General features: G+C 37.5%; 4 protein-coding genes and 1 long non-coding RNA gene across 9 annotated transcripts; 2 read left to right on the top strand and 3 right to left on the bottom strand.

The window, feature by feature from the left end:
* Window positions 1-951: 951 nt before the first annotated feature.
* LOC149741132 (L-threonine 3-dehydrogenase, mitochondrial-like) lies at window positions 952-7484 on the bottom strand. Its single transcript, XM_089874348.1, has 8 exons — window positions 7268-7484; window positions 6887-7000; window positions 5057-5230; window positions 4501-4649; window positions 4005-4095; window positions 3240-3358; window positions 2560-2710; window positions 952-1174 (listed from the first exon to the last, which is right to left on the bottom strand). The coding sequence occupies exons 1-8, from the start codon at window positions 7419-7421 to the stop codon at window positions 1050-1052; spliced, it is 1077 nt and encodes a 358-aa protein (XP_089730474.1). The 5' UTR covers window positions 7422-7484; the 3' UTR covers window positions 952-1049.
* A 1906-nt stretch (window positions 7485-9390) lies between these two features.
* Window positions 9391-10833, bottom strand: LOC149741131 (uncharacterized). The gene is made up of 2 exons (XM_089874360.1): window positions 10651-10833; window positions 9391-10280 (listed from the first exon to the last, which is right to left on the bottom strand). The coding sequence occupies exons 1-2, from the start codon at window positions 10743-10745 to the stop codon at window positions 9524-9526; spliced, it is 852 nt and encodes a 283-aa protein (XP_089730486.1). The 5' UTR covers window positions 10746-10833; the 3' UTR covers window positions 9391-9523.
* Window positions 10834-11458: 625 nt separating this feature from the next.
* Window positions 11459-15043, bottom strand: LOC149741130 (U3 small nucleolar ribonucleoprotein MPP10-like). 3 transcript variants are annotated; one of them, XM_089874325.1, is made up of 5 exons: window positions 13623-15043; window positions 13010-13183; window positions 12646-12777; window positions 12159-12284; window positions 11459-11665 (listed from the first exon to the last, which is right to left on the bottom strand). In XM_089874325.1, the coding sequence occupies exons 1-4, from the start codon at window positions 14922-14924 to the stop codon at window positions 12189-12191; spliced, it is 1704 nt and encodes a 567-aa protein (XP_089730451.1). In that variant the 5' UTR covers window positions 14925-15043; the 3' UTR covers window positions 11459-11665; window positions 12159-12188. The 3 variants fall into 3 exon arrangements, with proteins under 3 accessions (XP_089730451.1, XP_089730460.1, XP_089730443.1); XM_089874334.1 differs by having other exon boundaries at window positions 12181-12284; XM_089874317.1 differs by lacking the exon at window positions 11459-11665 and having other exon boundaries at window positions 12119-12284.
* Window positions 15044-16535: 1492 nt separating this feature from the next.
* On the top strand, window positions 16536-23355 carry LOC149741129 (uncharacterized). Of its 3 annotated transcripts, none has more exons than XR_016386414.1 (4): window positions 16536-16755; window positions 18121-18281; window positions 18431-18465; window positions 22736-23355. It is a non-coding gene; the product is annotated as an uncharacterized LOC149741129 (long non-coding RNA). The 3 variants fall into 3 exon arrangements; XR_016386412.1 differs by lacking the exon at window positions 22736-23355 and adding an exon at window positions 19039-19176 and having other exon boundaries at window positions 16540-16755; XR_016386413.1 differs by lacking the exons at window positions 16536-16755; window positions 22736-23355 and adding exons at window positions 16826-17126; window positions 19039-19176.
* LOC149741128 (NXPE family member 4-like) lies at window positions 20201-23355 on the top strand. The gene is made up of 2 exons (XM_089891416.1): window positions 20201-20961; window positions 21593-23355. Exons 1-2 carry the CDS (start codon window positions 20225-20227, stop codon window positions 22590-22592), a joined length of 1737 nt encoding a protein of 578 aa, XP_089747542.1. The 5' UTR covers window positions 20201-20224; the 3' UTR covers window positions 22593-23355.
* Window positions 23356-23471: the final 116 nt, after the last annotated feature.

The following is a 23471-nucleotide window of genomic DNA, read 5'->3' as shown; positions in this document are numbered from 1 at the left end:
AATAGCAAAAAGCAAAAATAAGAAAGATGTGCATAACTTAAAATGGAGTAACTTTTAAAAGTCAATTATATACATCGTATTTTCTATTTGCTGCTGTGTATTTTCAACCAACTGTGCTGTTGCGCCTTTTTATTATATAATAAAAAAAAAAAAAAAAAAAAAAAAAAAAAAAATTCTGTATAACCGCATGGCGGGGGATAACAGTCGTTAATAACCAGGCTGTTCTGTTTTATATACCTCGTGCTGCCTACGAGGTAACTGTGTGGGTGATTGTTTTTCTGTATGGCTGACAACTTGGAAAACCCATTAGTGACCACTGGGTTGGAGCAATTGCCGTTAAGTGTCTTGCTTAAAGACACATACGCCCACAATAGTAGCAGCGACAAGCCTTAAACTAATTACCTCTGAGTTAGAGGCAGACACGCTAACCACTGTGCCAGAGTGCCGTTAATTTCCATGAACAAAAAAAATAATAAGATACGCCTATAACGGTAGAAACAACGAGCCTTAAACGGATAACCTTCACTACCACTAATTACATACAGACTCCGGTTAGATTCGTTAGAACTACGTTTAACTATGCTGATACACTGTCTGTCATCTTTACATCTAACAAAACCAACAACGGCTTCTCGAGGTATAAAACGCATCTTAATAATTACTGGTACAATTCTAATTTATTAGAAATAGAAACAATGAACGTGATATACTTTAAATAAAAGCAGTTTTGCCTAAGAAAAAAAAATGTTGACGTTTAATAATTTTATCGTTTAATAAATATAATACTGTATCGATTATATAAAAAAGATGTAGCTGTATAAAATAATACTTAAAAAACGCTCAGGTAAAATTTCATGCAAAGTAATGGGGACCATTGGGGTAGAAGCGCAGCCAGAAACAAATTGGAGGGTTTTACAAAAAAATTATTATTATATTAGTATGTTTTACGTATTCTTTTTTTTTTTTTTTTTAATTTAAAAAAAGGGAGTTCTTGATCCCTGAACAACCCCCTGGTTGCGCCACTGTTTGCAGGACTGTCGAGCACATTATCACCACATCTGCTTCTTAATTCCCTCAAGCATATATTTGACCAATTTCGACAAGTCGTATTTGTGCTCCCATTCCCAGTCTCGGCGCGAGTTGTCGTCTTCAAAAACATCTGGCCAACTGTCCGCTGAAAGTAGATTGGGTGATTGAATGAATGTATGTAACCTATTTATCCCCGCATGGCGGGAAAACGACAGTTGTTAGAACACGGATGTTCTGTTTAATATACACCTCGTGCCCGCTTACAAGTTACCACGTATGTAACTTATTTATCCTCGCATGGCGGGGTAACGACAGTCGTTATAACACGAGTGTTCTGTTTCATAAACCTCGTGCCAGCTTACAAGTTACCAGTATGTAAATTTGTTTATCCTCGCATGGCGGGGCAACGACAGTCGTTATAACACGGGTGTTCTGTTTCGTACACCTCGTGCCAACTTAAAATTACCACGTATGTAACTTATTTATCCTCGCATGGCGGGAAAACGACAGTTGTTAGAACACGGATGTTCTGTTTAATATACACCTCGTGCCCGCTTACAAGTTACCACGTATGTAACTTATTTATCCTCGCATGGCGGGGTAACGACAGTCGTTATAACACGGGTGTTTTGTTTCATACACCTCGTGCCCGCTTATGAGTTACCACGTATGTAACTTATTTATCCTCGCATGGCGGGAAAACGACAGTTGTTATAACACGGATGTTCTGTTTAATATACACCTCGTGCCCGCTTACAAGTTACCAGTATGTAACTTATTTATCCTCGCATGGCGGGGTAACGACAGTCGTTATAACACAAGTGTTCTGTTTCATACACCTCGTGCCAGCTTACAAGTTACCAGTATGTAAATTTGTTTATCCTCGCATGGCGGGGTAACGACAGTCGTTATAACACGGGTGTTTTGTTTCATACACCTCGTGCCCGCTTATGAGTTACCACGTATGTAACTTATTTATCCTCGCATGGCGGGAAAACGACAGTTGTTACAACACGGATGTTCTGTTTAATATACACCTCGTGCCCGCTTACAAGTTACCAGTATGTAAATTTGTTTATCCTCACATTGCGGGGCAACGACAGTTGTTATAACACGGGTGTTTTGTTTCATACACCTCGTGCCCGCTTACAAGTTACCAGTATGTAAATTTGTTTATCCTCACATTGCGGGGCAACGACAGTTGTTATAACACGGGTGTTTTGTTTCATACACCTCGTGCCCGCTTACAAGTTACCACGTATGTAACTTATTTATCCTCGCATGGCGGGGTAACGACAGTCGTTATAACACGGGTGTTTTGTTTCATACACCTCGTGCCAGCTTACAAGTTACCACATGTTACTTGTATATATACTGGCAGGGGCAACGACAGTCTTTATAACACGGTGTTCTGGGGTTGTTAACTGGTAAAACGCGATTGGGGAATGTGGGATATTATGGTTTAACAGTTTCCCATCTAACCTCACACTACTATTTCAAATATACAATATTTAAAATATATTGTTGTACCTATTTCCTGAAGCATTGGATTGACATCGTAAGTGATTTCAAAATTAGGAATGTGTTTTCGTATTTCATGCGCGAGCTCTTCTGGTGTGAAACTCATAGAGTTGATATTGTATACGCGCTGGTGCAACTTTGAAACATCTGTCTCCATAAACTGGAATATAGAAAATGTTTTTCTTAACCCTTGAACTTAAATATGAATATCAACCTCATATAACTTTACGCTCACGACTCTAACTTTTGTCCGGCGCCGTGGTATAGTGGTTAGCGCGCCTGCCTGTAACCCAGAGGTAATGGGTTCAAGGCTCGATGCTGCTACCATTGTGGGCGTATGTGTCCTTGGGCAAGACACTTAACGGCAATTGCTCCAACCCAGTGGTTACTAATGGGTTGTCTAAATTATCAGAAATACATAAAAAAAAAAAGAAAAGAAAAAATCCCAAAAAAATAATTACCCACAAAGTAAGATACATGGTAACTCGTAAGCTGGCACGAGGTGTTAAACCCGTTCCGGCCACGCGAGGATAAAGTAAGTTACATTCATTACATACATTCAACTTTATGCTCACGACTCTAACTTTATGCTCACGATTGTTAAAAACACATTGAAACCTATACGGTCGAGTTGTAATAATACATACGCACATACGATGTATGATGATGTTATTTAGATAAATACATACCTTTATAGTTGCATCAAGACAGTCATCGATTTGCATCATAGGCAACCGTGTGTCAGGAGCCACGTTGCAAACGAAACTACCATTAGATAACGCTTTATGAAATATCTCCACAGCGTAATCTGTGTGTTGTAAAAGTGGAAATTAAAACACGTATAAATATGGTTAATAAGAACTGCCTCCGTAGTACATTTTTGCATTTTACAATTGTATATGTAAACATAGTAGGGTGGGGGTAAGATGGGACACCTTTTACCTCTACTTTCTCGCCCCGTTTAGTAGTAAACAATGAACATTCAATGGATTATAAAACTGTATTCTCACGACTCCCATAGACTGTTGCTAATTGTTCAAAACACAGTCAGGTCATTTGGATATTATGTGGAAAAGATCTCCCGGCTTCCCCCACCCTACTATATATGTATTCGCTGTTTGGATTAATTACAACCGCGAAGAGAAGGGAATTAGCAGCAAAACAACAGTCGATTAGACATTATAATAATAATAATAACTTGTATATTACAGAAAGGTGTAGGTTGATGGGACACCTTTTACCTCTATTTTCTCGCCCCGTTTAGTAGTAAACAAAAAACATTCAAGAAATTATGAAACTATATGCCCATGACTCCCATTGGCCGTTAGTAATTGTTTAAAACACGATCGGGATATTTAGATATTATGTGCTAAAGGTGTCCCATCTTCCCTCACCCTACTATATATTACCCTATGGCCTATACTAGAGATATATTGATTACACTTGCATATTACCTGTTGTTCCACCGCCGGGTTTCGTGTCGCATGATATAATACCAGGAAATCGAAGACAACGAAAATCCAAGTTGAATCGATGGTGGTAGTACTGCACAAACAACAATAATTGAGACGTAAAACACCCCATCATGAATGCATGAATGAATGTAACTTATTTATCTATAAGTGGCCGGAAAACAACAGTCGTAATTATAACACGGGTGTTCTGTTACATGCACTTTGTGCCCGCTTACAAGGTATACTGCGTAGTAACGTCTTAGGTAATCTTCAGTATGGCTGACAATTTGGACAGCCCATCAGTGACCACTGGGTTGAAGCAATTGCCGTTAAGTGTCTTGCCCAACGACCCATATGTACACAATGATAGTAGCGACGGGTCTTGAACCCAAAACTTTAGTCTTGCTGGATGGCAGACGAAACTTCGAAAATACACTACGTTTTTCCATACCAGACGACCCGTTGATAAGGTCAAATAATCCACAAACTTAATTACCTCGCCCATACGTTCAGCGTGAACTTTAGCAACCCCGTATATAGTCTTTGGTCGTTGTATGCAAACATCCGGGGTCGGGTTTCTGGGGGAATCTGTGCCGAATGCTCCAATAGTGCTTGGTATGAATAACTTTAGGCCAAGTTCGTTGGCTAGAATTAAAATAATATGAATTAATGAATAAATGAATGAATGAATGAATGAGTAAATGAATGAATGAATGAATGAATTTATATTTTATAGTGCAGTACGGCTGAAAATTCGTAGGGGGGGGGAGATGAGACACCTTTTTATTCTATTTTCTCGCTCCATTTGGTAGTAAACAAATAACATTCAAAGAATTATAAAACCGTATCCTCACGACCCCCATAGACCGTTGGTAATTGCTTAAAACATGAATAAGTTATTTGGATATTATGTGCTAAAGGTGTCCCATCTTTCCCCACTCTATACTAAAGAACATACAAAGAATTCTAAACTGCATCCTCACGGCTCTGTACTAAAGATGTCCCGTCTCCCTCACCCTACTATACAATTTGTTACAGTACATGTTTCTTACCAACATCCAATACATTGTGCATTCCATTAATATTCACTTTGACCGCCAGAGGGACATTCGCCTCACCCACCGCGCTGAGCAATGCGCTGAAATGTATCAGCCAATCAGCGCGGTGGTTCACTGCCAATTCTTTTATTGCGTCATAGTTAAGAGTGTCAGCATATACATAAGGTCCTGGAATACAAATTTGTGCTTATTTATTTTAAAATTCACAAGTTTAAGTTAAAGAAAAATATCTTAAAAAGTAAAGTTACATACGTAGTAAATCGCAAGCGGGCTCAAGGTGTATGAAACAGAACATCCGTATATTATAGCGCCTGTTGCTGCCCCGCCACGCAATGATAAGCAAGTTACATATACGTGGTAACTCGTAAGCTGGCACGAAGTATATGAAACAGAACACTGATATTATAACGTTACGCATTTCGTAACGCTTGATCATTAAACCAATTTGTTAAAGAAACAGAATATAAAATCTGCAGCAGCATCTGCGTGGCCCACATTGATTTAGTGATCGATATTCTGCATCCTTGATTGATTGAGGTTTCTACTCTAACAACATATGCTGTTATAATTTAAACATTCCATTACATTTCTACAATAGTCAGACAATTGGCCTATATGCATAAACCATAGCTGACCTATATATATAGTAGGGTGGGGGAAGACGGTACACCTTTAGGACTTAATATCCAAATATTCTGATGAGTTTTAAAGAATGAAAACGGTCTATTGGAGTTGCGAAGATACGGTTTTATTATTCTTTGAATGTTCTTTGTTTACTACCAAATTGGACAAGAAAACATAGAATGAAAAGGTGTTCTATCTTCCCCACCCTACTATATTTCCGTTTTAATGTGCTACGGTTTATAGTCTCTATAAGCGCTATTCTAATTACCTCCTTAGAGTTAGACGTAAACATAAACTGTATTGCTGACGTTTATATAGTAGGGTGGAGGAAGATGGGACACTTTTTCATTTTATGTTTTCTTGACCAATTTGGTAGTAAACAAAGAACATTCAATGAATTATAAAACTATATCCCTACGACTCCCATAGACTGTTGTTAATTGTTTAAAACACGATCAGGATACTTGGATATTATTTGCTAAAGGTGTCCCATCTTCCCCCACTCCACTATATATACTATATACAATAGAGTGGACCTGTATGTATTGTACTCTAGTCTAAACAGTGCTTTAGTGTACCATGGTTTACTATAGCCTATTGTACGTTATATTGTAATTATCCAAACTATTATGACATATCCATAAACTATAGTACAGGCCTATGCTATACTATATAGTGTATATGCGTTGTTGTAATACCTTCTTTTAGAGTTAGACGTATATATATAATTATATATGGACGTGTACACAAACTTTAGTACACCTATGTTACACCATAGTACTTTAAATACTGTTTTAGTTTACTGTGGTTTACTATAGCCTATTATACGTTATTGTTTTTATTTAAACTATTACAGTAGGATGGGGGAAGATGGGACACCTTTTCATTCTATTTTCTCGTACATTTTGGTAGTAAACAAAGAACGCTCAAAGAGTTATAAAACCTTGTCCTCGCGACTTTCATAGACCGTTGTTAATTGTTTAAAACTCGATCAGGATATTTGGATATTATGTGCTAAAGGTGTCCCATCTTCCCCCACCCCACTATATGACATATACATAATTTTAGTAGACCTATGTTATACAATATTTATGTGCACTAATGCAATTACCTTCTTTCAGAGTTAGACTTATATTGACACATTCGTAAACTATAGGAGACCTATGTTGCACTATATTGCATATGAGTCATTATAATTACCTTCTTTCACTATACTTTTATCAGGAATACGAATATCAGTTAACAAAACGTTTTCTCTGCCGTACTTGCTTCGAAGTTTCTTCGCCAATCCCTGCCCGAGTTGCCCCAGGCCACCTGGCAAGATAAAACGGTTATATTGGCTTTCTATTTAAAATAAATGTGTATATAGTAGTTCGGGGTAAGTTGGGACATGTTTTCATTCGCCTTTTTCGTCCCATTTGGTGGTAAATATAAAATATTTATAGAATTATATAGCCGTATCCTCATAACTATAAAGTGCGTTATTAATTGTTTAAAACGCGGTCGGGAAATATGGGATATTATTTGCTAACATTATCCCATCTTACCCCACATCACAATACACGTAGTGCGATACTGTACCTGTAATTATGATTCGCTTTTCTTTGTTTGAAGCTTCGGAATCTGAATAATTTCTGCGTGATGATGCAAAAACTGTACTTTTGTTGCTGCCATTACAAGCACTTTTACCCAACTGCTTCAAAGTTACTCGACAAATTGCAGTGATATTTTTCATCGTTAAAATATCTGCTTTTTGATAATATAAACTGTTTACAGAAGAAGTTACAATTAGTAAATCTAGATTTGTTTGCCTTTTTTATTGACGTGTTTCTGCATCTTCTCTGACACGTTGTTTTGCATGCAAATATCTACTACAATAACTACATAATAACGTGCAATGACGCAACTTCCGGTATACGCGAATTACGTCATGGACGAGCCCATTATTACGTCATAGTATACAGGATTTGCTGCATAGTGACTGGCGTTCTGTTTGCGTCTATCTTTAACAACTGTTTCTGTCTTTCTTTTCTATCGGTGCCTTAATCCAAAAAAGAAAAACGAATCAATATTTTAACAATAAAAACAGATGCTGATTTTGTACGGAAATAATTGATTTTGTTAATTAACACAAGCTGCTACATAATCTTGACTGGCCGTATTTGTCCTTTGCAGATAACAGAGTCATTAAAACTGTATTGCGAAATTTGGAACACCGAAACTAATACAATAGGATATTTATAATTTCACATTGTGCGGATGAGACACAACACGTTACAGACGCCGCGGGTCATCCAATCAGATTCTCCGATTGCGTTAACGCCCAGTTTCACGCTCTCAACCTCAAGGCACGGAAATTTCATTCATTAGCGGCACTTCTAATTAAAAATCTGGCTTTTTATATTGTTTTATTACTATACTATAAACTCTTTATAAAATTCTCAATGCACTTTCTCCAATTAAAAAAGCGGGTTTTATACTGTCCAATTACCTTAATAAGCCTACATAAAAGTACCTTCTATCTTGTATAAAAACCACTGTATATATACATACTCAAATTAACATTCTTGCTGTAAAGTCTTACAATGTTTTATTACAGTTGGGCGTATAAGAAGCTCTGTTAAAATGCTCAAATTAAAAACGTTGCTGTTATAGTTTATAATGTCCCAATAACTGTACTAAGCTTATAATAATAGTAACTTGTATAAAAAGCGTGTAACTTGCTGCTCAAATTAAAAATTAAGCTAGTTTAGTTTTATAACTTCCTATTATATGCTCAGTTTACTATAGAAGTATCTTGTATATGAAGCGCTGTATTTCGCAATATTGACTCACTGAATGCCTGCACACGTTGGAGCCTTTGCTATATAGTAGCCATTTCTGGTGTTTATAGTTTCAACACGGAACACATTACCGAGTCATAACATATCATCTAATATAGTAGAATGGGGGAAGATGGGACAACTTTCATTCTATTTTCTCGTACATTTTGGTAGCAAACAAAAAACATTCAAGGAATTATAAAACCTTGTCCTCGCGACTTTCATAGACCGTTGTTAATTGTTTAAAACACGATCAGGATATTTATATATTTCGTGCTAAAGGTGTCCCATCTCCCCCCCCCCACTATATATTATATTGTCTTCTTATACACCAGACATACATGGTCATAGACGGCATGTCCACTGCCGACCTTATATCGCACGTTGCAGCCCATTATGTGTTGCAGTATTTTCCATGGTCTATATATGGGGCCGCAGGCGAATAACGATTACCTGCATTTATAATCTGATGAATTCAAATACAACATAAATAAACGGGTTCTATTTATTTGCACAAGTTCCTGTCTAAACGTGAACATTCTATATTTTTTTAAACAATCTGGAACTTGTATATATTACACTTTAACAAAGAAATTGAACAAAAGACAGCAATTCATAACTCGCATGTGGGCTATCACGTTACTTTTTATTAAATAGAATTATTATATTTGAAGGGATTTGTTTATACGCCAGTTTTAATGTAAACATAACAGCCGATGTGTGTAAGATACGAAGTTAATCTTAAAAGTTTAGTTTTGTAAAACTAAATTCATTTTGATGAAGTTAGAATGGACGCTTTGAACTAAAATGCCAAAATAAGTGGAAAGAATAAAGGGAGTGAGCAGAAAATACGTGTTTTATGCAACTTAGACCTTTAGCACAAAATATCCAAATATCCTGATTTGTAGGAGTCGTGAGGATACGGTTTTATATTCCTTTGAATGTTCTTTGTTTACTACTAAATGGGACGAGAAAGTAGAATGAAAAGGTGTCCCATGTTTTCCCAAAACTTTATCTATGCCATCGGTTGAATGGGTCTTCCAGCTGTTTCAAGCCAACGCAGAATGTAGGAATGTTTTCTCCGGTAATTCGGGGTCATGTTTCGGACTAGGGGGAGTCCCATTTGATCAGAAAAACGAACCCGCTTTTGTGAATTATCCGACGCTTCGGGTTTCTGAACTTTGGGTTTCGGATCACTCGTTTCGCGAACCCAGAGCCGCGTTGTAGCTGGAACGACGCGCAGCACGGGCGCCATCTTGCGGGCAACAAAATTCGGGTCATTGTTCCGCCTGGGACCAAAGTAGGATCGCATTTGGTCATGGTAGGCTTGAATACTTCTAACTTTAATCGGCGTGGATCCCAAAATAGACGCCTGGGTAGCGGATACTTTAACGTTAACATCGGGTTTAACAGGTTGCGGTGTTGAAGGTAATGCCGGAGTCGTTCGCGCAGAATGTTTATTGCTGTGAAGTCGTAATACCGAGCTACCCCGCGAAATAGGAGAAGGGGATTTCCCTTGCTTCGTGACGTCACTATTCCATGACGTCATAGGCGGAAGAAGGTCTTTAGCGCTTGAGCGCCTCCTAGCGGAGCGGTTATGTTGTGCACCTCTTCTCCAGATAGGGGAGACGCCTAACTTTGTTGGTGTTAGAGCGAGAAGCTGTTGGGTGCTACTTATAACTGAAGGATAACCGTAGTTGTGAAGGCGGTTTCCTCTGTAATAGAAGTTTTGCAACGACGCTGATTGTAATGACGCTCTGCTCTGCAAGGTCCTGGAATTTAATGTATATTGTTAACACCGAGAATTTGGGTAGGCTACATTTCTTTAGGCACAGTATGCAAGGACCTACTCGTCACAACTTCACATAATGATTGACAGTTCGCTACCCTTCAATTTGCCCAGCCCCGACGTTTAACCGCAATTGCTCCAACCCAGCAGTGTCGGTATATAAACATCTTTATAAACGGACCTTTCTCCAACCAGTGGTCACTAATTGGTTGTCTGAAGTCTGAACTGTCAGTCATAGGGTAAAATAATCACCCACAAAGTTACATACATGGTAGGCCTAATTTGTAAACGAGCACGCGAGGTGTATGAAACAGAACACCCGTCTTATAAAACAAGTTACATTTATTATTCACCTTTCAATTTTTTCCCTTGTTACCAAACTTTTGCCGCAAGTTTCAAATGGATAATGAGGCGTGGTCACTGTTGTGTGAGATACACCTGCTGCCATGCTGGTCAACTTAAGCTATTTACTGCTATATATATAACTGTGGGGTAAGACGGATACCGTTAGCACATAATACTCCACAATTAACAGCGCTTTTTAGAGTTGTGAGGAAATAGGGTTTGAGGATATAGGGTTTTAGAGTTGTGAGGATTTGGAGTTGTGAGGTTATATAGTTCTGTAAACATGTTTTAATTGTTTACTACCAAATGGATAGATAAAATAAAAATATGTTCCGTATTATCCTAACCTGTTATACCGTCTTGCGCGACATAATATACAGTTTATTCCCTGTAGTTAATTAGCGCATATAAGAAACTGCAATATGTAGTAAAATACACCATATAGTAGGATGGGGGGAGATGGGACACCTTTAGCACAGAATATCCAAATATCCTGATCGTGTTTTAAACAATTGGCAACAGTCTATGGGAGTCGTGAGGATACGGTTTTATAATTCTTTGAATTTACTTAGTTTACTACCAAATGGGGCGAGAAAATATAGAATGAAAAGGTGTCCCATCTTCCCCCACCCTACTATATAAACGCTAAACAAGTTTCCTACTAAACTGCGCATCGTACTTGGACTTTTATTCAATAAATGTACTGATTATTCTTTTCTGCACGAGTTAACTGTAGTTTTGATAAAATTCTTCCATGGCTGATATTTTCTGGCTGGCACCTTACATCGTGAAACGATACAATCAGAAAACGATACATGGATTCTTCACGAGCATTGAAACGGTGTCTCAAGTTTCGTGTAACTTCTCTTTACTGTTGTCAGTCTAAACAGTTAAATACACGATTGTTGGGAATAGACAATTGTACTGGCTTCTATATAATTAATCTCTGGGAGTGGTGTAGCGATCATAGCTTGTTCATTAACATGAATTCCTTTTGAGATTTTGTGTGTAGTTTAAGCGTCCCTGGGATAAAAGAAAGCATTGTACATTAGTTGTGAGCGTACGTTATGCAATGCTATTTAAAAATCCATTAAATCTGTATACTCCTTAAAAGTTTGTTTTAACGACATTTTTTGGAGTTTTGGGCAGAAATTCTGCTGGTGATTAATGATTTATTTATTGAACTCAAAAGTTATATCACTTGCGCCACATTGCACACCGGTTTCTTATATGTGCACCGATTTTTCATGTATGTAGCTTTGTGGTTAAAGTTTTTTTTCCTGCTTGGCTGATAATTTGCCCAACCCTTTTGTGAAGACCGAGTTACCCAAATACTATATTGTGACTTGCAATACAGACCAAAATGACCACAATGGTGGCAGTGGCAAGCTTAGAACCTAGTACCCTTTGGCTACAAGAAGATTGCCACTGTGCCACGATGCCATTTAAAACTATCACACAAATACCACCAATGTGTATAATGCAGTTGCAACAACTGTATTGTTAAAACAAGTACCCAGTAATCAGAATTTGTTTACTTATAATACTAGGTCGACTTTTTCTTTAACTTTTGGTTTTGATTCACGATTACAAGCTTGGAGAAAAAAGCTTTTGAAGAAGTTAAACCTTCTTCCTTCTTGCCCTGGAATAAAATACAAAAGTGAAATGAATGAATAAAAGGAGATCTTTTATCCTTACGTGGAGGGCAACGACACCCGTGTAGCACAGATATTCAACAAATTATTTTAATGTCGCTATAAACTACATTTAATGTTCATTTCCAAAAAATAGCAGTTTTTATAACGATAATTAGAAAGACTCATATACCTATTACCTACTTCTACTTCTACTTCTACTTCTACCTATATTACTCGTATACCTATTACCTACTTCGTACTAATAAAACATGTAAATGCAAAACTTTGTAATTGCTATTCGGACAAAACAAAATTTGTCAGTTTTTCTTAACATTAAATTATTTTTACTAAGTGTTTGTTTCCTACATTAATAATAGTGGTTTGACTTCCTTTCATTTTAGCGCTCTGTTCAAGTTTTTGAATGTCTTGTACGGCTTGTAACTTTTCGTTTGTGTCCGCCAACAAACGTAGCTTCGATTCGCGAGCTTTAGAACGAAGCTGTAAAAAAACAAACTTAAAATAAACAAACAAAACTAATCGCTCTAGACAGATATCATAAAATGACTTCAGCAGGGTGATTCTTGTGCAAAGAAATACAGTAAGGATTTGGTCATCTGGACATCTGATGCTACGAAAATGTAACAGACAAAAACCCAACAGATTGTTTAATAAAAGATATATATTTTGCCTAAATGGCATTTTCAGTCTTTCTACCAAAAAGCTCTCTTACTTTTTGTCGCACTTTCTTTTTTCTTCTGTCTCGTTTTCGATCTGTTGCAGTTTTTTCTTCTTCCGCTTTTTCCTCCGTGTTCTTGTGAATTTCTTCCGGAGCCAATTTACTGGCATCAGTGTGCGAGACAGGCTGGACTTCCTCCATTGCAATGGTGGGAAGATTCGTCACAACCTGAATATATATTTGAATAAATAGGCGGGAATAAATATTTCAATAAAATTAACAATAACAATTAACAGAACATATCAAAGCCTAAATATATATTATGTACTTAATTAAATGGATGAGAAACTTCTTTAAATCAATATTACAAATTAAAATGATAATCAATAATTGATATAACATGTCACTCACAACCTAAATATAATATATTTGAATAAATAGACGAAAAAACTTATTTGAACCAATATACCAATCAATGAGAAAAACAAATCACAGAAAAAAATTATTTTAATCAAAATAACAATTAATATAACACAATACTGTGGAAGATAAATACTTTGAAATTAACACCTCCGATTTAGTGTAGCATATGCCTATGTAATACTGAATGTTGAACATATAAAATAAAGGTTTCGATATAATACAGTATTGCTCAGTAAAACCATACCTGTATTTCAGGAGTAGGGGCAGACGCATGGAAATGGAAGTTAGACAAAGCATCCAATTTCTTGAACAAATTCTTCATTAAAGACTTGAGTTCCACATGAGTTGGGTCTTCTTTTTCCTCTTCCTTTGCTCCAGAAGTTTTTGCAATATATTCCTTCTCGTATATATCTTGGAGTGATTGTTTCGATTTTTCTGAATCTAAAACGACCTTTTTCTTAAACTCGTGAACGTTCTTAACCTCCTTTATTTTTCTCTCCACATCATCCCATGATTTATCTTTTATTCTCTGCTTAATAATTTCTTCCACATCTCGAGTTTGTTCATCGGTTATTTCCGGAGCAGTTCTCTCTCCTTTATCAAATGTTAAAACTTCTTCAAGCAAACTGTTCACAGGCCTCTTTTCAGCTGTTGTTTCTCCCTTCATTTGCCAATCTTTTTCCTCCAGCGCGCGACTCTCAAGCTGCTTGATTTGCTTCTTCATTTTAACTTGTTGCGCTTGATGTGGCGTCTTCTTTTCCACCTCCACTTCAACTTCTTCTTCCTCCTCATCTTGAAATGATTCCTCCATTTCAGGATTTGAATCTTCGTTACTGTTCCCCCCGAAACCAGGAAAAAAGTCGTCATATTTCACGTCCCTCGCCGATTTTTTCACCTCAGCATCTTTTCCCACCTCGTGATCCTCACTTTGATCGCTTTCAACATCTGGAAACTCTTCCTCTTCATCTGTTGACGGGATGTCATCAAAAAGATCAATTTCATCATCACTATCATCTTGTTTGTTATCTGTCTCCTGCTTATTTAACATCTTCTCCATATGCCGGAGGCTGAAAAACTTATCGTCAACTTCAGTTTTTTCCATTTTTTCCATCGAAACGTCACTTTCTGCGTCAACATCAACCTCAGCTGTTTCCTCTGGATCATTTTCTTCCATATTTTCGTCACTTTGACTTTCCTCATCCGCGCTCACATCTGATGCATCCTGGTCCCCATTTTGTTTGATCACCGGAATTAAACTGATTTCAGCGTCCCGGTTACAACTGTGTACTTGCTTTGTACAAGTTATAATATTTGAATTATTAAAAAGCTCAATCTGTTGCCATATTTGTTCATCGTCAAACTGTTTTGTGTGCAGTTCCGGCAATGCGTTAATTTTAGAGGGAAATTTACTTTTTTTATTGCAGAGTTTGTATAAAGCAGAGGAAATATCAACCAACTGACCAGCAACTTGTGCATCCCCGTTTAGAAAAGGTAACGGGTCTCTAGTTAAGCTCTCGCTGTTAGTTAGACACTTTTCAATGTCCATATCTGCAGCAGAGCAGGATTAGTCAAACAAATCGACAACGGATGTATCTATAAGGCTATAACCTTCTAGTATGCTGAGTTTTATGACTGAAATGCACCAAACTAACATTAAGGTTACTGTTCACCATAAAAGAAATTGGTGCTAGTGAAGAATTTCCCCCCACCTTATTTGCTAACCACTAACCCCTATTACCACTAACTCCCTAAGCATCAACACCTAACCTAGGGGTTGGTGGTTAGCAAATAAGGTGGGGGGGGGGAGATTCTTCGCTAGCACCGAAGATTAAACCTATACTTACTTAGTAAACTTACTAACTTACTTTATCCTCGTATGGCGGGGCAACAACAGTCATTATAACACAGCCTAGCGGAATTTCTGTTTCATACACAAATAACCACGTATGTAACTTTTAGGACGTTTATTCTCTATGCCTGAAAAATACTTTGTAAAGTAACAAAAAGCTAATACATATCGCTACAATTACTCTTTTTAGATCCAAAACTACATAAGACTGATTAGTCATGCGTGCAATAATAACTAATCATGCGTATCATCTAAGTTTTTTTTATAGAAATCACAATGAATGAAATTTATTTTGACTCTTCGATCACGATAACGAAGATCAGGATAAGATCGGGAAAGTTTAAATCTATCTTTTCTAATGATCTCGTTAGGCGCGGTAACTCAGTCGTCACTAATGGCTTGTTAAAATTGTCAGCCACACAGGAAAAATAATCACCAACAAAGTTACATACATGGTAACTGGTAAGCAGGCACGGGGTGTATGAAACAAACAGACCTTATACATTCATTTATTTTTTATTTTTTACATTCGTCTGTTTTATAACGGCGATTGTTTTCCGGTCACGCGAAGATAGATAAGTCATTCATTTAACATTTGACTTTTGTTTTTAGGTGTGTTTATTCAAATCTTTACCAACACCGTGTTTCCAGCGCAGCAGTTATAGCACAGCTGATGACGATTTCATAATTTATCCATCTCCGTTTTCGAGCATATTTCTGCCTCATCAGTCGGCAAAAACGTTGACTTCTCCCACTCCTGAGGAGTAACTCGTCTCTCTTGGAGCCTCCGTCCAATCATAGCTCGCCATTTGCTCCCACGCGCACAGAACTTGCATTCCAGTTCGGACTGCGCTTTAAGAATTTGCGATTTCGGTCACTTTTCGCAAATTATTCACCAAAATGCGAGATTTCTAATTGCTCCTTCAAAAAGCTTTGAAACACGCGCGAGAATCTGAGGTTTGGCTATTTGTGTTTGTTTGCTTACTAAGGGACCTGTGGAACAGACGTTTTGTTTGCGCGTTCCGTTGGTTTTGTGTTCTTGTTGTTTTTGTTTTTTTTATTTAAAGTTGAATGTATGCAATAACTTTCTTCGCGCGGTCGGAAAACGACAATCGTTATAACACGGGTGCTCTGTTTTATACACCTTGTGCCCGCTTACAAGTTAATATGTATGTAACTTGTTTATCCTCGCATGGCGGGGAAACGACAGTCATTATAACACGGGTGCTCTGTTTCATACACCTCGTGCCCATTTTAAAGCTACCACGTATATGTAACTTATATTTTACTTAAATCAACCCGTAACCACCCTTGCGGGCATTTTCCTTTTAAGGTGTTTTTCAGATCACATAGGTTGGGGACTGTTACTGTTATAGTTAGCGCCTAAAGCAGGGAGTCTTATTTAGACTGACCCACTGTATATCGTGGTGCCAGAACGCGCAGAGCAAGGTGGAATCGTTTACCTGTTTTCTGCAGATAGGGTGTGTGTGTATCGGTGCCTGAAATCCTGTTTACCTGCGTCAATCAAGTTAGTAATGCGAATTTAGTAGCTTGGGGGAGGATGGGACACCTTTAGCACACAATATTAAAATATCCTGATCGCATTTTAAACAGTTAACTCTGCAGTCTAAGAGTCGTGAGGATACGGTTTTATAATTCTTTGAATGTTGTTTGTTTACTACCACCACATGAAACGAAAAAATAGAATGATAAGCTGTCCCGTTTTACCCCGCCCTACTATATATTAAGATTATAATGGTGTATTTACTTGTGAAATACAATGTTTTTGTCTTGACTGGCCCACAAGAAGTTTACGGGCAAACTGAGTGATTATTCTATGGGCAAACGACTGCATAAAAACGCTAGCACAACGACTGCACGAAATGTTGGGCAAATAAGGTAAGCAAAACAATACGTTCATTCATTAAGTAGCGAAAAGAACTAATTATATCAGTTATAATTTAATGCGACGGTTTGCTTGCTTTTAGGCAATGTGTTGTTCAATGTCTGGCAAAGTACTATAATTGGCACAATTTTTCTGTCCCATTAACTGATGTGGATTTTGATTGGTAGCTTCACTATATAACAATGGTTATTATTGTTATTATAGAATCTTTTATATTTTAGTGAAGTATAGTCTATTAATTACTTCCGTTCATGCATGGCTTAGACTTTGGAGCAAATGTTGGTTGGCGGTCTACACACAAGCAACACAGTGCATGGATCAGTATAAAGCAACTATACAGTTAAGTTACAGCGCATGACATGTATAGGAAAATGTGAATAAGTGTCAGGTACATGCATAATATAACAACGGCTGTACTACATATGAATCCGTACATGAAGAAAATGTGGAGTTAATTTAAGTTAAAGCAAACGAAGCCACGCTAGTACCAATGCAGTTCGATTGATGCCAACACTATAGATTAGACAGAATTATAGAGTTAAGTCTGGCGCCGTGGCAAAGCGGTTTGTGTGCCTGCCTGTAACCAAATATCCAAAAAAACGTAACCACCCACAAAGTTACATACATGGTACTTCGTAAGCTGGCATGAGGTGTGTCAACACCCGTGTTATAACGACTGTCGTTGCCCCGCCACGCAAGGATAAAGTTAGTTACATTCATTCATTCACAAAACAGTTGTTGCCAGAAATCAGAAACAGTATTAGCATTGCAAAGGCTTCAGTGTATGTGGGGTAAGATGGGATACCATGAGCACCTGAATCTCATATTTTTAGCTGGGTTTTAAACAATTGAAAAAACCCTTTTGTAGTCGCTAGGCTACGGTTTTAAAGTTCTGTAAAGATCTTTGTTTACTACAAAATGAGATGAAAAGGGAAAGAAAACGACTTTCTCATCTTACCCCACCCTACCATAATATTTTGTATGCAGACAAATAGAAACTAAAACGCCATGCACTTGTATTCTGCTGCGACAATTATTCTGGTGTGCTTGCTTGCCGTACCGTTGACCCATCAGCGCGGCAGAGATGAATTTAACGAGAAACCCGCGGCGGATGCTATTCATACTAGAAATGGGCGCCGTAGATTGGTGTAAGTATACGCATATTTAACAAGTTTCACCACTTGTATATTACTGTGGGGTATACGATAGGACATTGTTAGCAACTTAAATCCAAAATATCTTGAACTATATAATAAAAAAGCTCTAGTTTTTAAATATTAAACAAATGTATGTTTAGGTACAATCAACACCATGAAGAAATAGCCGTTAAAGGTATGAATGTTAACTAAAGTAACTTATTGGTGCTTGGCTTGGTGAAAAATGTCAGTCGTTATAACACGGTTGTTCGGTTTCATGCACCTCGTTCCATCACACGCTTATGAGTTACCATGTATGTAATTTATTTATCCTCGCATGGCAGGGCAATGACAGTCGTTATAACACGGGTGTTCTGTTTCATATACACCTCGTGCCCGCGTACGAGTTCCACGTATGTGACTTATTTATCCTCGCATAGCGGGACAACTACAGTCGTTATAACACGGGTTTTCTGTTTCATACACCTCGTGCCCGCGTACGAGTTACCACGTATGTGACTTATTTATCCTCGCATGGCGGGACAACTATAGTCGTAATAACACGGGTTTTCTGTTTCATACACCTTATTGTTCCAACCTACGAGTCATCACGTGTCTAACTTTGTGGGTGTTGTTTTTATGTGGGGCTGACAATACAGCCTATTTGTGACCACTGGGTTGAAGCAAAAATTGCTTCAAGTGTCCTGTCCAAGGACACATAACCTACATATAGTGTATAAGACTGTACACTAAAAACAATTGTTTTCAGAGGACATTTTAAAAGAAATTGAAAGAATGAAAATTGATTCGTGAATGTTTGAAATGAAGAATATCATATGAAGTTTATTGTGTTTCGGTAAAATGAAATAAAGTTAAACAAATACCGATGCAATTTATACAAAAACAACTTCAAATTTTAAACGAAGTCGAATTTTATATTCTTACGGCGGAATTATCACGAATGGGACTATGTCATGGATCGCCCTTTTCGTAGATATTTGTCTCCGAATTTGTACAAGCAAATATAAACTACATACGTAAATAATATACGTAAATAACACGAAATAATACTGTACGCTTTGAAAGGTCTAAACATTCTTTTTCTTGCTCTACTGCTATAGTTTTAGCATTGTATGGTGGCATCCAGAAGCCTTTAAGCGTGACATTATGCCTATGCCTATAATGTGGGTGAGGTTTAAAAGTGTGACGGTTTCATCCTTAACGAAAACAGTCATTTCATTGTGTGGACGCAGCCAATTAGATTTCAGGACCCATATATTCGAGTAGATGTAAATTGTTTATGTGACTGCAGGCGATTAGATCATAAGGCATGAAATGCCCAAAAGGGTAAAAAATAGGCATTTTTTCTGTCACTATTCAATATAAATATCTTTTCTTAAAAATAGGCGAACTTGAAAGGTATAGAAACTCAGATAAATCCAAAACAATTCTAAGTCCTATATATTTGAGCACATCCAAATTGTTTGTGAGTGCAGACAATTAAATTAGTTTAGATTTACCAAAATAATAAGAAAATATTTCATTTATAGTCGAATGGTCGTTTACTAGACACTCAGGAAGTCGGGTATCTATCCTGTCTTTCATTAGTTTTGCTAATTTTAATTTAATGTAGAATTGTTGCTAAATATGTATAGTAGGGTGGAGGACGATGGGTTAACTTTTCATTCTGTTTTCTTGTCCTATTTTGTAGTAAACAAAGAACATTCAAAGAATTATAAAACCGTATCCCCACGACTCCCATAGACCGTTGTTAATTGTTTAAAACAAAATCAGGATATTCGGATATTATGTGCTTAAGGTGTCCCATCTTACCCCAGTCTACTATTTTATTATAGACAATACGGCAGTTCATAAACAGATAGCATATTTGTTCACCAAACAGTAAACTGATTATTGATTAAACGTTGTTTAATTTAGGGTTTCTACAAGCTAGCATGTTTAGATATTCGCACAAAAGGTTGTTTGTAATCGCATTCTTCTGCGCGGCGTTTGTTTTATTTCGAATAGACCAAAAGCAGAACCAAAAACCTGCAGAAAAACGACAGTTGTATCCCAAACCGAGAATTGACTATCTGGCTAGGTACAAAACTGAATTTCCGATCGATTCTGCTTGGTTTGGACTTGCATATCTAAACTTGTATGGCCGACCGTACAGCGACTTTTTAGATTTGAAATTCGAACAAAACCTTGAAGACTGGACAATTTATTTTTCTGAACTCATGACGTCTTTAAACAAGTTAAATCAACGAAAGCAGAATACGGACTTTACTTTAAATACATTCAGTAACTCGAGGGTTGTAATCGTTGATAAAAGAACGGAATATAAAACTGGGGATTTATTGAATGCTCGAATTGATGCTTATAATTGGAAAGAAAACAAAAGTTCGTTTGGTGGCGATTATTTTGTAGCTAGGTTAGTATATGGAAACGGTTTATACCCTGATGGTATTGCTGGTGTAATCACTGATCATCGAAATGGAACGTACAGTATCGAAGTTCCATTACTGAACCCGGGCGAAGCACGGCTTGAAGTGAAACTCATGATACCGCTCGAAGGGGTAGCCGAGCTGGTTCGATGTACATCCCTACGAAAGTTTCTTGGTACACTATATATTGCCGAGTTTGAAACGAAAGAACAGACAGAATGCAATGTTGACCTGAGTTTTACAAAGTAAGTATTTTGCTGTTTTTTTTTTACTTATTGGATACGGAAACACTGGTGGTGACCCGTTATTCGCTGGCTTTGCATATTTACTTTCCAGACAGCAAATTCCTAACTAACGAATAATAATTAAAGAGAAAGCTACGCTGACTCATTTAGTTGCTTCACTTATTTTAGCAATATAGTGTAAACTGTTGTTTTGCTGTTGATTCCCTTCTCTTCTTTGTTTAAATAATATGATCTTCGCTATCGCTTTCGAAGAGATAAACTAAAAAATAGGTTTTATTATTATGTATAAAGGTGGCTGTACACAGTATCCGGAACTCGTACGTTTTGTCTGTTTTGTCCGGATTTCGCTGCCGCATGCGGAACTCGGTAATGGGTTTGCATACGACTTTCCAAGCGAATTCTCATGCCAGATACTGTGTACAGCCACCTTAACTCGCATACGCCGTATAAGGATGTGCGTACATTACCTAAGGCTCATCTGGTATTAAAAAACGTATAGTGTCTTGTCGGATGACAGACGAATCGTCGGAAATACATAACTGTATACCAGATGACTCGCTAAAAGATTATTTATTATGCCTGGTAGCGGAAGTAACAGAATCATTCTTTATGTCCGCCATTTTATTTCTAGTTTGACAGCAGACGAGATTTGCGACTACAGCAATCCACGCAACCAAGAACCCTGGTTTTGCGTCAAACCACCGTCAGGAAAATGTCCAAAGATTACAAACGTTATATTTAAAGAACCCCAGCCATCGGAGTTTGATTTATCAAATAAAAGATGCAACGAACCCTTGCTTAAACAACTTGGCTGCAACCAAAGTATTCAATCTCCAGGTTTGAACATTACAGTGAGCTCAGGAATTGAAGAACCAAAGTCTTTACCGCCGTGTAAAACTAGTTTAAATGGATCCGAGCAATTAAGGCCAAACGGCTACTTCGTTAACCGTACATGGAAGTCAAAATTTTTTAAAAATAATCTAAAAACATTTGATGAGACAAGAGGGTGTCTTGAAAACGAAGAGATTTATTTTCTTGGTGATTCAACGTCTCGACAGTACTATTACCTTTTTGCGACCAAGTTAAGTTCGAACGTAACAGTTCCTTCTTATGCACACGGTTATTGGCACGAACCAAAAACGTTTATAACGGATAATATACGTATTTACTACCGGGCCCACGGCCCACCGTTACAAAATAAAGGTCCGCCCAACACCAGGCCTTACATGAGTGATATACTGGATGAAATTGCACCCGGGCAGCATGAGGTAGTTATAATATTTAACCAAGGTTTACACATCATATACTACGAGCCATCTTTATTCATTCAACGTATGCGGGGAATACGGGACGCTATGTTAAGGCTTAACCAACGACGGACGAACGTTCGCTTCATTTATCGAAGTCAAAGAGTCTTAAACACAAGTTATGGGCGAAACAACGGGTGGCTTGCATACCGGTATAACGTTCTTACACGGGAGATTTTCAAAAACGTGGAAAACTTCTTTTACTTTGATGTGTGGGACATGTCGGTTGTTTGGCCGCTTAACAGTTTCCATCCGGAACAACCATATTTAGAACAGGAAGGAATTTACTTGTGTAATTTCATATGTAATAAGGTAATGGGCTAACTACAGCTTTAATCTCATTTCCCCTAACGCAGTGGTTTTTAACCTTTTACCTTGCTGTATCACTTTCAAATCACCAACCAATTCTCGCAACCACTTCTAGAATTGCTTATATAGAGTAGACCTAACCGACCTTAATGACTTAGCCTCTCCGCACGCCCGCACACCGTAGAAACAATTCTCGCACCCGCCTTGATTGAAAAAACTACTGATGCTGTAACGTCTCTTAGTGTATGAGGTAAAAAACACTATCCACAAAGTTACATACGTGGTAACTCGCAAGCGACCACGATGTGTAAAAACGGCTGTCGCTTTCCGCCAAGCGACATTAAAGGGTATAATGGGAAACCTTATCACATAAATCCCCATATTTTGTAATCGTGTTTACGCTCTTTTAAAGTCGCGAGGATACTGTTATATAATTCTGTAAATATTTTTTGTTTACTATCAAATAAGACGAGAAAGGAAATAAAAAGATGTCCCATCTTACCTCACTCTATATCAATTTCAACGTTCAAAACAATACCGCGCGTTTAAAATTATCTTTATTTATATTTTCCGATGGTTTCAATTTAGGAAATGTGACAAGTGTACTATTTTTTTGCACTTTTTCTTTTGCACAAAATTCTTTTAGAAAGATCATGTTAACAACTGTTGATTTACCTTTAGTTGTTTATTTCTGTATTTTTGCTTCAGATGCTATATTTAATACGGCATTTGATATTGTGATCGTAGAGACAAATAAAGTCATTCATTCATATTGAGACCACCGTTGTAAAATGTCGGACTTGTGTTGAACTAAATATAAAGCGGTGTTTCACAATTTAGTCGAGTTGTGGACAGTATTGATCGTCGCCGTGGCTCTAACCTATGGAGGTTATG

Source organism: Ciona robusta, chromosome 1, assembly GCF_009617815.1.
Source record: "Ciona robusta chromosome 1, ASM961781v2".
NCBI lineage: Eukaryota > Metazoa > Chordata > Ascidiacea > Phlebobranchia > Cionidae > Ciona > Ciona robusta.
This window is presented reverse-complemented; position numbering and strand designations above follow the sequence as displayed.